Consider the following 16,205-nt stretch of genomic DNA (forward strand, 5'->3'; position numbering starts at 1 on the left):
TATCCAAAATATGTAAAGTACTCATACAACTCAACAACAACAAAAATAAGCAGCCCAATTAAAAAATGGGCAGAGGATCTGAACAGAAGATTTTTTCCAAAGAAGATATACAGATGGCCAACCAGCACATGAGAAGATGTTCAACATCACTAATCATTAGGGAAATGAGAATCAAAACCACAGTGAGATACCACTTCATGTCTGTCAGAATGGCTGTTATTAAAAAGATAAGAAATAACAAGTGTTGGAGAGGATGTGGAGAAAGGAGAACCCTCATACACTGCTGATGGGCATGTAAATTGGTCCAGCTATTATTGAAAACAGTATGGAGATTCTTCAAAAAAATAAGAATAGAACTACCATACAATCCAGCTATTCCACCTCTGGCTATTTATCCAAAGAATATGAAACACTCATTTGAAAAGGTATATGCACCCCATGTTCATTGCAGCATTATTTACAATAGCCAAGACATGGAAACAACTAACGTGCCCATCGATGGATGAACAGATAAAGAAGATGTGGTATATTTGTACAATGGAATGCTACTTAGTCATAAAAACAATGAAATTTTGCCATTTGCAACAACGTGGATGAACCTTGAGGGTATTATGCTAAGTGAAGTAAGTCAGACAAAGACAAAACTGTCTGATTTCACTGACATGTGGAAGATAAAAAAAAAAAAAAGAAAAGAAACACATAGATACAGAGAACACATTGCTGGTTACCAGAGAGGAGGAGGAGTAGGATAGGGCAAAAGGGGTAAAGGGAGATATTTGTCCAGTGACAGAATGGAAGTATACTTTTGGTGGTGAACACAATGTAGTGTATACTGTAGTCGAATTATAATGATGTACACCTGAAATCTATATAATGTTATAAACCAGTGTTACCTCAGTAAAAAAAAGATGAATTGGTTCTGAAGTCTTTTCTTACCTTTTAATATTCAGTCATTGGTTTTTATTGCTATGAATTTGGCAAACGCCTTGTAGTTCTTTGTTGCTGTATTAGCAAACAGCATGGCATCTCACACCACTTAGCTGAAACATATGAAGCAATGACCAAGTTTTGTGATGACAAAAAAGTCATGATAAATGAGTTTCTTATCTGAATGGGAGCCATTTCTAATCTTTCTTCACAGAAGTTGCCTAAACAAACATAAATATTCTCTGAAGAGTTTTTGTACCTCTGCTAAATGGGCCTTGCTGCTGATGTTGTTCCCCCAGAGATGTGAAAATTTTGTAGGTAAAAGGAAAACTGGTTGAGGAAGAGGGGAATTCTGTGGATATTTTTTGTTCATAAGTTGGTTTTTTGTGATGGTGGTGGTGACTAATTTTTGGTGGAGGTGCTTTGTTTTGTTATGGTATTCTCAGAGTCCTTAGAGGCAGCAGAGATTTTAGAAATTATGTAGAAATTATTTAAGAATTTATCTAGGCGTCAGCACTCTGTGGCCCTTGGGCCAAATCCAATATGCCACTTATTTTTGCAAGACCTCTATGCTAAGAGGTTAACATATGTTGATGGTTGGGAAAAGAATTAAAAGAATAATTTTTCAGTGACAATTATATGAAATTCAAATTTCAGTGTCTCTAAATAAAGTTTTATTTGAACACAGCCACATTCATTCTTTTATGTATTATCCATGGCTGCTTTTGTGCTACAGTGTCAGAGTTGAGTAGTTGTGACAGAGATTATATGCCTGCAAACCCTGCAATATTTACTATCTGGCCCTTTAGAGAAAAAAAGTTTGCCAACCCCTATTCTAGAGTCATCAAATTTTATAGCAATGGAATTCAACCTGATGATTTTGTGGCTTAATGAATGAAGACTCAAGTGACGTGAGCTGTCCAAAATCCTTATGCTGTGCTGCCATTTATTCGTTCATTCTACAAGCGTTTATTGAATGTGTAACACAGAGAAGGAAATCCTTTATCCTTCAACTTTCAGCTGAGGAACATAGTTACAAAATCTAAGTCATCAGTCTACCATTTTATCCTCCTCTCCCCTCTCTTCCCTTCTACCCCCTCTCACCCCTCCCCCACTCCCCTCCCCCTTCTCTTCCCCCCGTTTTCCTCCCCTACCCCTTTCCCCTTCTCTCCCTCTCAGCTAGTTTCTAGGCAGTTGGGAAGAAAACCTGGTTTAAATAACATTCATCTCAAACTTTTATGCTTTTAAAGTAAGTTAAATGTAATTTTGAATTATAACAGTTTGTCTTTAGAAATGTATTCAGAGCTTAATTTTAAATGTTTTAGGTTTTGGAATGATCAGATGATAACAATATTTACACACGACTACTTGATACTGTTAAGCTTTACATACATCGTGGATGGCTAGTGGTAAACTTAGTTTTGCTTCCAAGGCTTCAGAAATGCAGAATATATAATTGACTCCAAAATTCCTGATTGGTTGATGATTTATAAGTTGTTCTTTAATCTCTTTTTATTATTAGGTAATTCTTCAAGTGTCATAAACACTGAACATGAATTATGAAAGTTAACTATTATAAAAAAGGATGCAATCATATCTGGTAATTAAAGAAGTTATTTAATAGGATTATTTTTAGTAAAAATTAAATTTTTACTTTAAAGGGAGAATGCAGTCATAATGGAATTGCTTTAAATTTTATTAGCCACCTCGTTTTGGTCTTGGCCTCATATATGTTGAGGTAGTTCTGTCTGCTAGATTGATGGTTTTAGTGTTGATATTCTTTTTATAAATATTTATTGAGTGTCTACATGGAGCAAGATACTGTGCCTATACAACTGTCTGTCAAAGATTAATATTTCTAATGATTAGTAGATGAATAGTGCTGATCTAAATGATTAGTATTACACTCAGCAGCCACAGAATCCTTCCTTAACTTTTAGGTTCTTCCAGAATTTCTTCCTTTTTAGATAAAATAAACGTGACTCTCCAGTGTAAACATTTTAACTTATCTGCCTCTTCATATGGACTGGGAGGTTGTCATTATTAGTATACTGCATTTATTTGCTATCTGTGCATATCGATCATGTCTGTTATCTTCAGCAGTATATGGGTTATTGCTTTGTGTGTCTTTGGAGGGATGGTGTTATAAATAAGTTCAGATGCTAGATTTATTGTAGAAATAGATTATAATCTACTCAGTTAAGATTTTTTAAATCCAGTTAATAACAGCAGACTTTTCGTTTAATTCCATAAAAATCATAGAATTTGAGAGTTGAAAGGGACCTTAGAGGGCATCTAATCCAACCCTCTAATGTTCAAATCAAGTTTCACAGAATTAAGCATCTTGTTTTCTCTTGTTGCCCACCTCCATTTTTAAGCGAAAGGTTTTTTTTGCTGTAAACTCTTCTTCTTTCAGGGTTTTAAAAATAGAAATAGTCCCTAAGTTACAAATGCATCATGTTTCAGAGGTGTCTGTAAGTTTGTTGTTTAAAACTCAGAACATTTTTCCATAGGAATGATATTTTAAATAGTGGTGGGAATAGCCGTCAAAAGGAGTTAACCCATTATGAGGCTTATTTTTCATTTTGCAATGAAAGATGTTTTAAATAATTAATGCTAATACTCTCTGGGGAACCAGGAGGAGATGGCATTGTAGAGGTGCCTGTTGGGGCTTTGTTTTCATTTGTTATTTCTTAGGCTTGTGTAGTGAGTACACTTTTGTTCATTATATTGTTTTCTAGGTTTTCACATGCCTCAAATAGTTTGTAATTTTAACAATGCTATTTCGGTACTAGAAGTTCAGTTTGAATATGAACATTTAAAAATTACTTACCTTGAATCCTGATGCTTAAGGGAAAAATAGTTTGATTATAGAAGGATAAAGAGAGAGCTAGAATTTCTGAAGTGGATTTATGAGTACTTTCAAGGGCCTAGACTTTATGGTACATTGTCTCTATTTTGACCAATATCACTTCAGAATGTATGTTTTTGCTGTTAATTTGAGTGTATCACTGACATTCATCTTTTACCTGTTGGCCGTATATAGGTATGGTTTTGAGAAAAAGGAGAGAAGAAGGTAGATAGTATTTTACTTGAGATAACTGGAAAAATTTTGGACGGCAAAGAAGATTAAATTGAATATGCATGTGCAAACATGCATGATCATGCTTGATGTGCAGTTACTTGAAGTGGGGGCTTATGAAAAACAGGAAAGTGAAGGGGTAAAGCTTGTATGAGGTCTTAGTATGGAGAAAGGCAGTGAGGAAAGCAATTGAGTTAAGCACCAGAAAGGCATAATTGACGGTGGATGGCTTGTGGAGGTTTGAGGGTACATGGAGTGGTGTAGGAAATTGGATTTGGCAAGACAGTATGCAAACAGCCATTAGTACTTTTGAAATTTTTGTAATTCAGGGACTGCCTTATATATTTACAAATATACATAAGCAGAAATCAACTACTGTTCAGTTACATTTTAGAAAAAAACTGAGTTAATTTTCTCAGTAAGTTGGTTAGTTTTTTTGTATATGGAGGTTGTTTTTTGGTTGATTTCACTTTTGCTCTTTTGAAGCATACAGTGTTAGCTTTTATATTCAGACATTAATCTATTTGTATAACTCATTTATAGCTTAAGGAAAGCCTAAGTATTATCTGCCTTTTGGGAGAGACTTGACCCAAGAAGCCAGTTTTTCCTCACTAAATTGATGGTACATTTCAGAAGATTGTGTGTCCATTTTACAGATGTCTATCTGATACTATCTTGGAGAGGTTCTTTATTCTGCCTTCCTTCAACTCTGGTTTTGGAACATTATCAAGACAAAAAATTGGCTGAAGGAATCTTTCATTGGAGTCCAACAGTTAGGTACATAAAAGTATTTGGCAAAACTGATCTTGTGATCAATATCTAAATTTAGCATTCAGATTAAGACTAAAGAGGGAACAGACACAAGGTAGGGCATAATAGAATACAGTAAAGGGAATTAGTAAAGGGAGGAGTGTTTGAAAAGGGCATAAAAGCCATTTAAGAAAGAAATGGGGTTGAAGACTGGCAGCTTTAAGAAACAAAGACAGAGAAACCTAGAGAAAGAGGGCAAAAAGAAAATAGTTTGACACTTTTAATGAATAATATGTGACCTTATACGTGAACCACACATTTTATTTTTAATCTTTTTAGGCATGTATTAAAAGTGTAACCATCTCTCTAACACTCACTATGGTTTTAATTTTATGTATATTTATATGCAACAAAGGAAATCTTTGAATATTGACTGTCCACTCTGAAACTTCTTCCCCCTTTTTTTCTCTTCTGCAGATCCTGGAGTCATTAAGACGTACCACATGGCAGGGACTGGGGAAAGGCAATTCAAGACAGTTATTAGATGCCACAAGGGTAAGATTTAGCAGACACTTCTTCCATGTATAACTAGGAAAAATGTGCAAGCCCTTGAAGCATTTTCCAATTTACAGTACATATTTTATATTTCCCAAATAGTTTCCCTTTTCATGTTTTTCTAAATACTAGCAAGATGAATAACAAGGTATGTTTCTGCTACTGGAAATGAAGATAGCATTCTGCTACTGAAAATGGAGAAAGAAATCTTGATATTTTTCTACCCCTGGAGAAATCTGTCTAAATCTCTCGAGATCAGTGCCAATGAGAGTAACACTTTCAGAAAGCTTTTATAAACGTAATGGCAGTTTGTTGACGCTTAAATTTATCCTGGTAATTTGTATCTGATGTATGGAATGCTGTAAGTTTTTCAAGTGAACAAAGTTTCTTTACCTTGTAAAACGTTCAAATAGCAGAATGTCAAGGGACTCTAAGCTTTTTAGAGCCCCTGGGGTAAGTGATGCTGGGTTTACATGTTGATGAGGGTTATTTTTCATTACTAATGTAAGTGAAAGACATTTTTAAAAATTATCAGTGCTTTAAAATGAGACAAGTAAATCTCCAAGACAGAAAAAGACTAGAAAATTAGAAGATGGTCTAAATCCTGAGTACTTCTTTTATTTTTTCTTTCTGATTAATAATTATTTGCCATTAAGGTACAAGGCATTGTTCTAATTTATACAGAGGCCATAGAAATGAATTAGATTTTCCATTATTAAATTAAAGTTTTGAGTTACGGGAGAATGTTCAATCTTCTCATTGTTCATGACACCACTAAGTTTGTTTATACTTTAATCTTTTGTTTTGTTGAAGACCTCGTTATCTTGTGTGGTATTCACCAGATCCCTTGATATAACTTGTTGTTCAGTCTTTCAGAAGAAAAAAATGTCACAAAAAGACATCGTCACACTAAAAATTACCTTTTGAGTTTTTCCCTTTAAAAATGCTTTAAGATTGTTGTTCTAAAGATCAATAACCCATTTATGGCAGTTACTTCTTGTGTCTCAACTGGTGAGAACAAGAAGGCACTTTTGCTTTTTATAATTCCATTTTCATAGCTTGGCCCAGAGCTGATACTGGTATGATTCGGTATTGATACACATTTGTGTTTGTAAAAAACTGTACCCTCATTCATTAATTATTGATTATTGTGGCTGCTGAAGAAGTATTATTATATCCATGTACTTCATTAAGTATTTTTTAATTGAGGAAATACTTTAAATATTAGCAAGCGTAAATTTTAAGCCTAATCTTTACTATCTTGTTAACTGTTATATTTTATCAAATGATTTATTCCTTTTTCTCTAACCTGAGCAATGATCTTAAGGCTTTTAAAAAAAATGTAATAGACAAGATGTTTGTATATTTTCAAGGCTCGTTGGCAGATAGCTCTATTTTATAAACTAATCCAACAAACATTGAAATCTAACCTGCTCATGTTCAAGACACTGTGGTATGTGCCCTGGGAGATACAAGCATAAGAGAGACTGTCCCTAATCTTAAGAAATTACCATGTAATAGAAAAGACAAAACGTGTATGCAAATTACTATAGCATAAGATAAGACTGTGAAGTATTAAAAAATACTTTGTCTCTAAGTATACATGAGTCAGAATAATAAGAAAAAGAGTCAGTTATGTAAAATCAACTGCATTAAATTGTAAAGCAAAAATGTATACACGTGGAAAGCAAATGGGATATAATTAATTAACTGTATAATATACTTTGCTTGCCAATGATAGAGTAACAGATTACACAGTACTATAGTAGCTAATGACGGTAAGAAAGCCAGTATTAGTCAAATAGAAGCATAATACAAGTTTAATATTTTAAACATTAATTTCAGAAGCTATTTAGAGAAAGTAACTTCTGTATGAGTATTTGTTATATCTCAATATTCTTTGTATAAATGTATCTGTAAGCTAATAGGAAGATGTTTTGCTTTGCTATGCTAGGCTAAAAGCTATGCCTCTGAATTTGTTTGGGGGAAATTCATTAAATTATACAGTCTAAATCAGATTTTTAAAGATCTGAAATTTTGTAGTAGCTAATGGACCGCTTGGTATCATCTTCAACTAGGCTCTCCAGGCATGGCCGCTGATAGAAAGAAGGACATGTTGGCATGGTCATGCAGGAGGAGGACTCAACACCGACCCGAAAGAAGGGGTAAGAGCCAATAAAAAGTAACTGGAAATTCTTATAGATGAATTGTGCTTATGTAGAAGATGTATATATTCAAGATTATTATGTTCCAGAATATTTGGTTGACTCATGTAACTGCAGATTTTCCAATACAAAACCATATGAATTGACCATGGTTATGTAGATGAGATTTTTCTCAGGCTCATACAAAAAAATTCATGATTGGCCAAAAAAAGAAGTTAGTTATCAACCTAAACATTTTAGTTCTTTATTTAAAATAGCATAGGTTGAGGTTATTTGTTATAATGTAATCTAGCCTTATTAATAAATAGGTAAATTAGATTTAGCACTTACAAGTAATTTGTGTGTGTGTTTAAGGTTACTGTTTTCCTTCTATACACTTAGTTTAGAAAGATCTCAGAATGTCCTCTAGCTTCATGGTAAACCCTCCATGATCCTTTTATTTAATTATCCATATTCTTTATCATCATCATCATCTTTTTTTTTTTTTAAAGATTGGCACTTGAGCTAAATCTGTTGCCAGTCTTTTTCTTTTTTTCTTCTTCTCCCCAAAGCCCCCCTGTACATAGTTGTATATTCTAGTTGTGAGCATCTCTGGTTGTGCTATGGGGGACGCCACCTCAGCATAGCCTGATGAGCAGTGCCATGTCCATACTCAGGATCTGAACTAGCAAAACCCCAGGCCACCGAAGCAGAGCCCATGAACTTAACCCCTCAGCCATGGGGCCAGCCCCTGTCATCATCATTATTATCAACATACAGGCAAGCTAATATAGGGCCACTGAAATCAAAAGATTTGATTGGACTATACTTTTTTAGGAGAATGAAAATGTCATTGGAATACTGTTATACAATTCTCCATCTGATCTTCTTTCTCTGGGTTTGCCTTAGTTTTCTTCCTCTGCCTTGACTCAACCAATCTATGTGTGGTATCTCTAGGTAGAAATGATATTTTAAGGTTATTGGCAAGTGAACAAATTTTATGTAAAAATGCTCTGTAAATTGTAGAGAGATAAATGAATATTAGTTGTTTTATTGGTGGGAGATGATTGGTAGGAAAAGCTTTCCAGTGCTTTTCACCGTTTCTTTAATCTCCAAGTAACTTCTTTCTTTCATGCAAGTCAAAACACATTGCATTCATGTTTCTATCCCATTTTTGTATATTACTATTCTTCATGGCTATCTTTAGAAAAAGCCAATTGTAAAATAGAATTTTGGAAAGTTAATACAAATATTGAGATTTGTTTATCCATTTATTAGTCTTTGGCATGATATTTGCCAGCTTTTGGGATTGTCCGTCATCAAGGCCTCTTAAGGTTAGTTGCAAATAATGTTCTAAACACACCAAAAATATGTTGACTAATAAAGGAAAAGCAGACACTTCTCTTAGACTCAAGCAATATAAACTTCAAGATACTTTCTTTATTCTCCAATAAAATAAAACAAAGTAAAAACCATTGTAATACTTTATGTTTGGTCTCTTCTTTGTCCTCTGTTCCCTGTTAGCTTTGTGTTACATTAGCCTTGTTAGCTAAAAGGTATCATTGAGTAATAGAGCTTGAAGTCCACACCAGAAAAGAGGCAGTATGGACTTGTAGTTAAGAGCCTGAGCTCTGGAGCCAGACTGCCTTGATTTAAATCTTGGCTACATCACTTGCTAGTGGAATGACCTTGGGCAGGTTACTTAATCTCTTTGTGTATCAGTTTCTTCATCTGTAAAATGGGGGTGATAATCATACCAAAGAGGATTTAAATAAGTTAACTCTTCAGACCATGTAAAGCTCTTAAATAGTGCCTGGCACATAGTACGTGTTCAATAAATATTAGCTGCTGTTACTATAAAGTGAGATTTTAAGTCCTGTCCCCTACCATTATCTATTCATTTAAAAAGTATGTATTGAATACCTGCTTTGTGCATAACTCTGTTAAGTACTGGAGATAAAATAATGAACAAGCCACACTCCCTGCTGTCCAGAAACTTACCAGTTTAAATGGCAGAACATCTAAACTACCATGTAGAAATTTTATCACTCTGACAAATCATAGATTTTACCTTATAACCAAATGAAATCTCTACTGCTTTTCTTTTTATACATTTCCACTTGTATGGAGCTTAACAACTATTAATAAGCATTAATAATTCTCAGAAAGTATTTAAATCATCTGTTAATCCAGTGTGGCTATAGTAAAGGGATTGTGAAAAAAAAGTAGCAATTTCAATATTTGGAAGCTCATATTTTTAAAATAAATGAATTAACTTGTTTTATAATGGAATCAGATTTTTAAAGGATTTTAGAGCTTTATTCCTGCATTTAAACTTTTTATATGTGCCTCTTTTGAAGAAGCATCTGTTAGTAAATTTAGTTAATCCTGTGCTCACAATAAGAACATGAATAAGAAGAAGACATTGCTTGACATACTTTTTTTATGTTAGAAACATATCTTCATTCATTGGATATAGTCAGAAGCTAGCAGTATTAAAAGAGAGATTAGCACTGACTGGAGCAATCAGAGAGCTGTGGTATAATCTTGATATAATCAGAAGAAGTGAAACAGCAACTTGGAATATTAAAAGTTGGAGGATTGGGGAGATAATGGAATAAGGAATCTCCAGGCTTGTTAAAATGAGTAGACACAGACCAGTGGAGAAGAGTACCTGAATGACATGAAGAGACTGTTTCCTAGCTCTGATTTCATCCATCATTATGCAGCCCTATGATCTTTATTAATTTATCATCTAACTTCCCTTTGGGATAGAGAATTCACTGACTGGCCAATGCGAATATCAGTCAGCTTGGTAGTTATTTTCTATTATAAATTATTAAATTGACTATTGAATACAAATCCATCTCATATGGAGCATAAGCCATTTTTTCTTAGGGCCTTTTCACTGCTAGATAAGCTCTTTGTTGTGGTTTCAGACCAACAGCTTGGAAAATAAACCTTGAGGTATATTTCAATGTTTTGAAATTTATAGAGGCTTGCCTTGTTTCCCAACATATGGTCTATCCTTGAGTGATCCATGCGCACTTGAGAAGAATGTGTATTCTGCTGTTTTGGGATGGAGTGTTCTATATATGTCTATTAAGTCCAACTGTTCTAGCTTTTCATTAATTCCACTGTTTCCTTGTTGATTTTCTGTCTGGATGGTCTGTCCAATGATGTGAGTGGGGTGTTGCACTCTCCTACTATTATTGTGTTATTTTTCATATGTTCTTTTAGGTTTGTTAATAGTTGCTTTATGAACTTTAGTGCTCCTGTGTTGGTTGCATAGATATTTATAAGCATTATTTCTTCTTGATGGAGTGTCCCTTTGATCATTATATACTGCCCCTCTTTGTCTCTCTTTACCTGTCTTATCTTGAAGTCTACTTTGTCTTATATAAGTATGGTGACACCTGTTTTCTTTTGTTTGCCATTAGCTTGGAGTATCATCTTCCGCCCCTTCACTCTGAGTTTGTATTTGTCATTGGAGCTTTGATGTGTTTCCTGGAGGCAACATATTGTTAGATCTTGTTCTTTAATACATTTTGCCACTCTGTGTCTTTTTATTGGAGAGTTCAGTCCGTTTACATTGAGGGTGATTATTGATGTATGAGGGCTTAATGCTGTCATTCTGTCACTCCTTTTCTGGTTTTCCTGCATTTCCTTTGTTTCTCTTCCTGTGTGTTTTGGTCTACCCATTGAATTATACAATTTTTAATGCTGTGTTTGTTTGTTTTTTCCTTATTTATTTTTTGTGACTCTGGTCTGCTTTTTAGTTTAGTGGCTACCCTAAAGTTTGTATTCAGAATCTCGTGCATAACATAGTCCATTTTCTGATGGCCTTTTATTTCCATAGTCTAAACTGATTCTGTCCCTTTCCTCCTCCCCTCCTAAGTTATTATTCTCATATCTTATTCCAACTTGTGTTGTGAGTTTGTGGTTAAAGTGACAAGATTGTCTTTGCTTTTGCTGTTTTCCTTCCCTTTATTCTAATGCTATAGTTGAATATTTGCTATCCTTTTATGATTCTATCTGTCTCCTCACTCTGTGTTTTGTGACCCCTTTCTACCTTTTTTATTTTTTCAGGTATGAGGGCCTTCTTGGAGATGTCTTGTATGGGAGGTCTCGTGGCTACGAAGTCCCTTAGCTTTTGTTTGTCTGGGAAAGATTTAATTTCTCCCTCATATCTGAAGGATATTTTTGCTGGATAGAGTATTCTTGGCTGAAGATTTTTATCTTTTAAAGCTTTGTATATGTCATTCCATTCTTTCCTAGCTTGTAAGGTTTCTGCAGAGAAATCTGCTGAGAGCCTGATAGGAGTTCCTTTGTAGGTTATTTTCTTCTGCCTTGAGTATTCTTTCTTTGTCATTCATCTGTGCCAGTTTTACTACTATATGCTTTGCAGTAGGTCTTTTTACATTGACAAATCTAGGAGATCTGGAAGCTTCCTCCACACACATTTCCCTCTCATTCCCTAGATTTGGGAAGTTCTCTGCTATTATTTCTTTGAGAATGCTTTCTGCTCTATTCTCCTTCTCTTCACCTTCTTGGATACCTATAATTCTTATGTTGCATTTCCTCACTGAGTTGGATATTTCTCGGAGACTTTCTTCATTTCTTTTTAGTCTCTGTTCTCTCTCCTCCTCTGTCTGGAGCATTTCAATATTTCTATCGTCGATTATGCTGATTTGCTCCTCTATGATGTCCACACGAGCATTCAGGGAATCCGTATTTTGTTTTATCTCTTCCATTGTGTCTTTCATCTTTAATATTTCTGATTGATTCTTCTTTATAGTTTCAATCTCTTTTGTGAAGTAGCTCCTGAACTCGTTGAATTGTTTCTCTATATTCTCTTTTACCTCATTGAGTTTTTTGACAATAGCTATTTTGAATTCATGGTCATTTAGTTTACTTATTTCTGCATCCCGAGGACTTTATTCTGGGTGCTTCTCGTTTTCTCTCTCATCTGGAGAATTGATGAATGGCCTGATACTGGAAGGATCGGTATTTCCCATTGTGATACTATTCAGTTGCCGTTACAGCCTATCACCACTTGATGGGGGTCGAGAGTCATGTATTCTGAGCCCTTTGCCTTCAGCTGAGATGGCATGGTGCGGGTTGGGGGAGGGACGCTTTCTTCTGTGTGCAGTCCTGCATTTCCTGATCAGCTCTGTCTGGTCTCCTGGGGTCTTGGCTTGGTGAGGTCACCCCACCCGAAAGCTTTCAGCCTGGTAGAGGGCTTCCCTCTAGGCTGCAAGGGCGCTAGGGAGTCCTGGGTGATCCTGTGGACGCGTGACCCCTCCCCCACACCTTCCCTCATGGAGCCTCCCATGGCAGCCACTGCAGTCTTTAGGGGAGGGAGCAATGATCTCTCTTCCCCGTTCCAGCTCCTCAGAGAGGTGCTCCAGCCTTTCTGCCCTTGGTCGTGTGGTTCCCGTGACTCTGAGGATTTTTGTGCTTTTAGGGTGTTTTCTGTTGGAATATGGTTGCTCCTTTTTGTTGTGTGTTGGAGGGAAGAGAGTCCCAGGCAAGCTCACTCCGCCATGATGCTGATGTCATTCAAACAAACCTCGAGGTATAGAGAAAGGAACAATAATTGCAAAGCTTTTCCTGACAATTAATATACTCTTTCTTCTCCCCTTCATAAACTCACTATACTTATGTTCCAAATAATGTGGGAAAAGTTTTCCAGTTACCCTCTGAACTTTTCCATTAGATATCTGCTTAACTTACTTTTTGACCTGGCTTTTATCAAGCCACTATTTTTCATAACAGTATTGTAGTACTGGTTAAAATTATTCCTTTAATTGCAGTTAGTTACCTTTAGCTTGGATTGAAGAGTTAGTTCTCTTCTCTGGACAGTTTGCTTATACCCAAAGTTGTGGGTACTTCCAAATTCTCTGCTAAATTAATTCTTTAGGGAGAAAACATTCAGCCTATAGACCACATTTATACAAAACAAATAACTTCCAAATTTTTTGGGTATACTTTTTCTTTCTCACCACAGATTTTGCCCCCAATTAATTTTCTAAGCCAATCCCTTGCTTGTGTGCGCTAGAAGGAATGTCTCTAAAACTGGAATTCTTAGATACATTCCTCATCATCTAAAGAAAAAGTGATTCTCCTCCCTTTATTAAAAGATCATTTTGTTTTTTCTTACTCTTTCATTTTCCTGTCAAAGCCCAATGGGCTTCGTTCTGTTGAAAGAAATGAGCTCTTGGTGGAAAAACTTGCTCTTGCTTCAGTGCTTCACAACCTTTTTTGGTGAGAGAGATGAAGTTACCAATATGAGAAGCAAAACGTATTCAGTTTGTTAATATACACTTATCTTTAATATCTGAAGATTCTACCAAGTACCTGCTCCAGATGTGTTTTGATTTTTTTTTATTGTCTTTTTTTTGCCTTGTCCACATGGGTATTAGCTATCAGTAGTCACATACAGTACTTATGGGTGTGAGCTACTGCATCTCTCCCTCAGGTCATGCTGTTGAATTGAACACTGCTTCATAGAAGCAGTACAAGTTGTGGCTTTCCAGTTATACCCTTTTGAGTCAAGTGCTTCCAGTTTATGTCTTTTTTTGGTCCACTGAGCTGTGAGTCTGTTGTTTCAGCTCCCTGTGTGCAGGTAGATACTCCTTTCATTATTTCTTCTTGTCTGCCCAGCCTCATATGGCTTATGAAGCTATATTAATAGCAAATAAGTAAATATTTAAAAATCTGTCAAAAGTTGTGATAACTTAATAACGTATTTGGTGTACCTCCTGTTTATTAATAAGAATTTGTCCTCATGTGTTTAAGAAAAGATAAATTAATTCATTAATTGAACAAATATTGAGCCTTGTTTCTGGTATCAATCAAGTTTCTTTCTCTGGCACCTGCTTTTTTCTTTTGGTCCTCCTTATTTTCAGCTACTTTCATCTCATCTTTGACAGCTCTCTGATGTTTCCAAATGTTTTCTTCTGAAGACATTTCCGGGGGTGTGGGGAGCAATACAGTTTTGTAACCATGCAAAGATCTTAGTGAGCCAATTTGAATTCCTTCTTACCCTTGTGTTTTCTTTCTGAATCTAATTGCTTTCCTTTATTATGCCTAGTTAATTCCAGTATATAGTTGAGACCTTTCTGAAAACTTATTCCTCATACTAGCAGTACTAGTTTTACATTGTAATGGGGCTTAAAATATCAATTCCATGTTTTAAATTTGAGGCTATTTAGTTACAGCAAGAATGCCACGTTGTATATATTGTTAGCAGAGGAGGAAAGTATATTTACTCCTACTTTTATAGGCCTTTTAATGATATTTCTATAGTGTTCAATTTTAGAGAGCTTTTCTTGTCATGAGATAGTCATCACAGTTATGTTTTTCAAATAACTTCAAAATTCTATTTATTGTGAAAATGATAAACAGAAAATTTAAAGAACTTCATATCCTTTAAATTCTATAAATGGGGCTTAAAGAAAAAATATGATATCAACCATTGGTTACTTCAGAAATTTTGACCCTTGAAAAAGAACATCCCTTCCTTAAATCTTTCAGGGGTTTTTTCCCTGTACTATAATTACTCTTTACACAGTGGGTTTTCAAATAATCCAATTTATTGTTATCCTCCTTGACCATTTCCTACATTTCCCACTCTTTCTTTAAGAATGCGATCTTGGGGCCGGCCCAGTGGCACAGTGGTTAAGTGTGCACATTCTGCTTCTCGGTGGCCCAGGGTTCACCGGTTCAGATCCCATGTGTGGACATGGCACCTCTTGGCAAAAAGTCATGCTGTGGCAGGCGTCCCATGTATAAAGTAGAGGAAGATGGGCATGGATGTTAGCTTAGGGCCAGTCTTCCTCAGCAAAAAGAGGAGTATTGGCAGCAGTTAGCTGAGGGCTAATCTTCCTCAAAAAAAAAAAGAATGCGATCTTACAATGGTGTATGTGCTATTTGTGTTGCTTAGTCTGAAATGAAAGGATTAGTTGATGTGAAGATGATGTCTAATTGACTCTCAAGCTTGTGGCTGGACTCTTTTCAGCTTTAAAGAACTCTTCGCCTTTCAGGATTACCATTGGGTGTCCAGTATGAATTAACTGTGGTGATACTGAAAGGTCGTATATTGTCTTTCAGGATCTGTATTGAAGCTTCCAATTTTATTTTACTCTTGTACAGCAGGAATAAGTTGTTTTAAAATTTTTTAAAAATATGCCTCAGCCTTTGAAATGCCTCTTTGATTTGGCCTCCACTTTAAAAAAAAAGATTATTTTTCAAACTTTATAGTTTATCCAAACTATAACTGAAGTCATGTACTTTACAGCTTAATGGACTCGTAATGCATGATTATACAACTTGAGAACCCATTTCATTAAATGAAGTGGTGACATTTTATGCATTATTAAGCCAACTAGAATGATTTTCTTGCTCTTAGCCATAACTTCCCTGTGTCCTTATTGAAAAAATTTTGGGGTGTGTTGTAGAAGGTTTTGATGGGAGAGAGTGTTTCTAAATATATAACGAAACAGGACCTTTTTGCCATTATTCCATCAAGAAAAATAAGACACAAAGCTTGTGAAATGGGAAAGTGATTGAAATACTCCAGTTTGTGTTATAATGCATTAAATTATATATATTTAGTAATACTTCCATTGAAAAAGTGAATTTTAAACTTAGTGTTATTCCCTTTTTAAAAATACCTTACCAATTATGAGACCATGTGTGAGTATATATGTGTATAAAATAAAACATTAAGAACTATACTTCCA

At 35.2% G+C, this 16,205-nt stretch overlaps 1 protein-coding gene across 1 annotated transcript in view; it reads left to right on the top strand.

The window, feature by feature from the left end:
* The window catches only part of ABCB7 (ATP binding cassette subfamily B member 7), a 114,649-nt gene that overhangs the window by 42,786 nt on the left and 55,658 nt on the right, over positions 1-16,205 (top strand). Inside the window, exons 3-4 of the mRNA XM_046673774.1 lie at positions 5,237-5,314; positions 7,393-7,479. Coding sequence (XP_046529730.1) covers positions 5,237-5,314; positions 7,393-7,479 — 165 coding nt within the window. The remainder of the gene's footprint in view (positions 1-5,236; positions 5,315-7,392; positions 7,480-16,205) is intronic.

Source organism: Equus quagga, chromosome 10 (assembly GCF_021613505.1).
Source record: "Equus quagga isolate Etosha38 chromosome 10, UCLA_HA_Equagga_1.0, whole genome shotgun sequence".
In the NCBI taxonomy this organism is placed as follows: domain Eukaryota; kingdom Metazoa; phylum Chordata; class Mammalia; order Perissodactyla; family Equidae; genus Equus; species Equus quagga.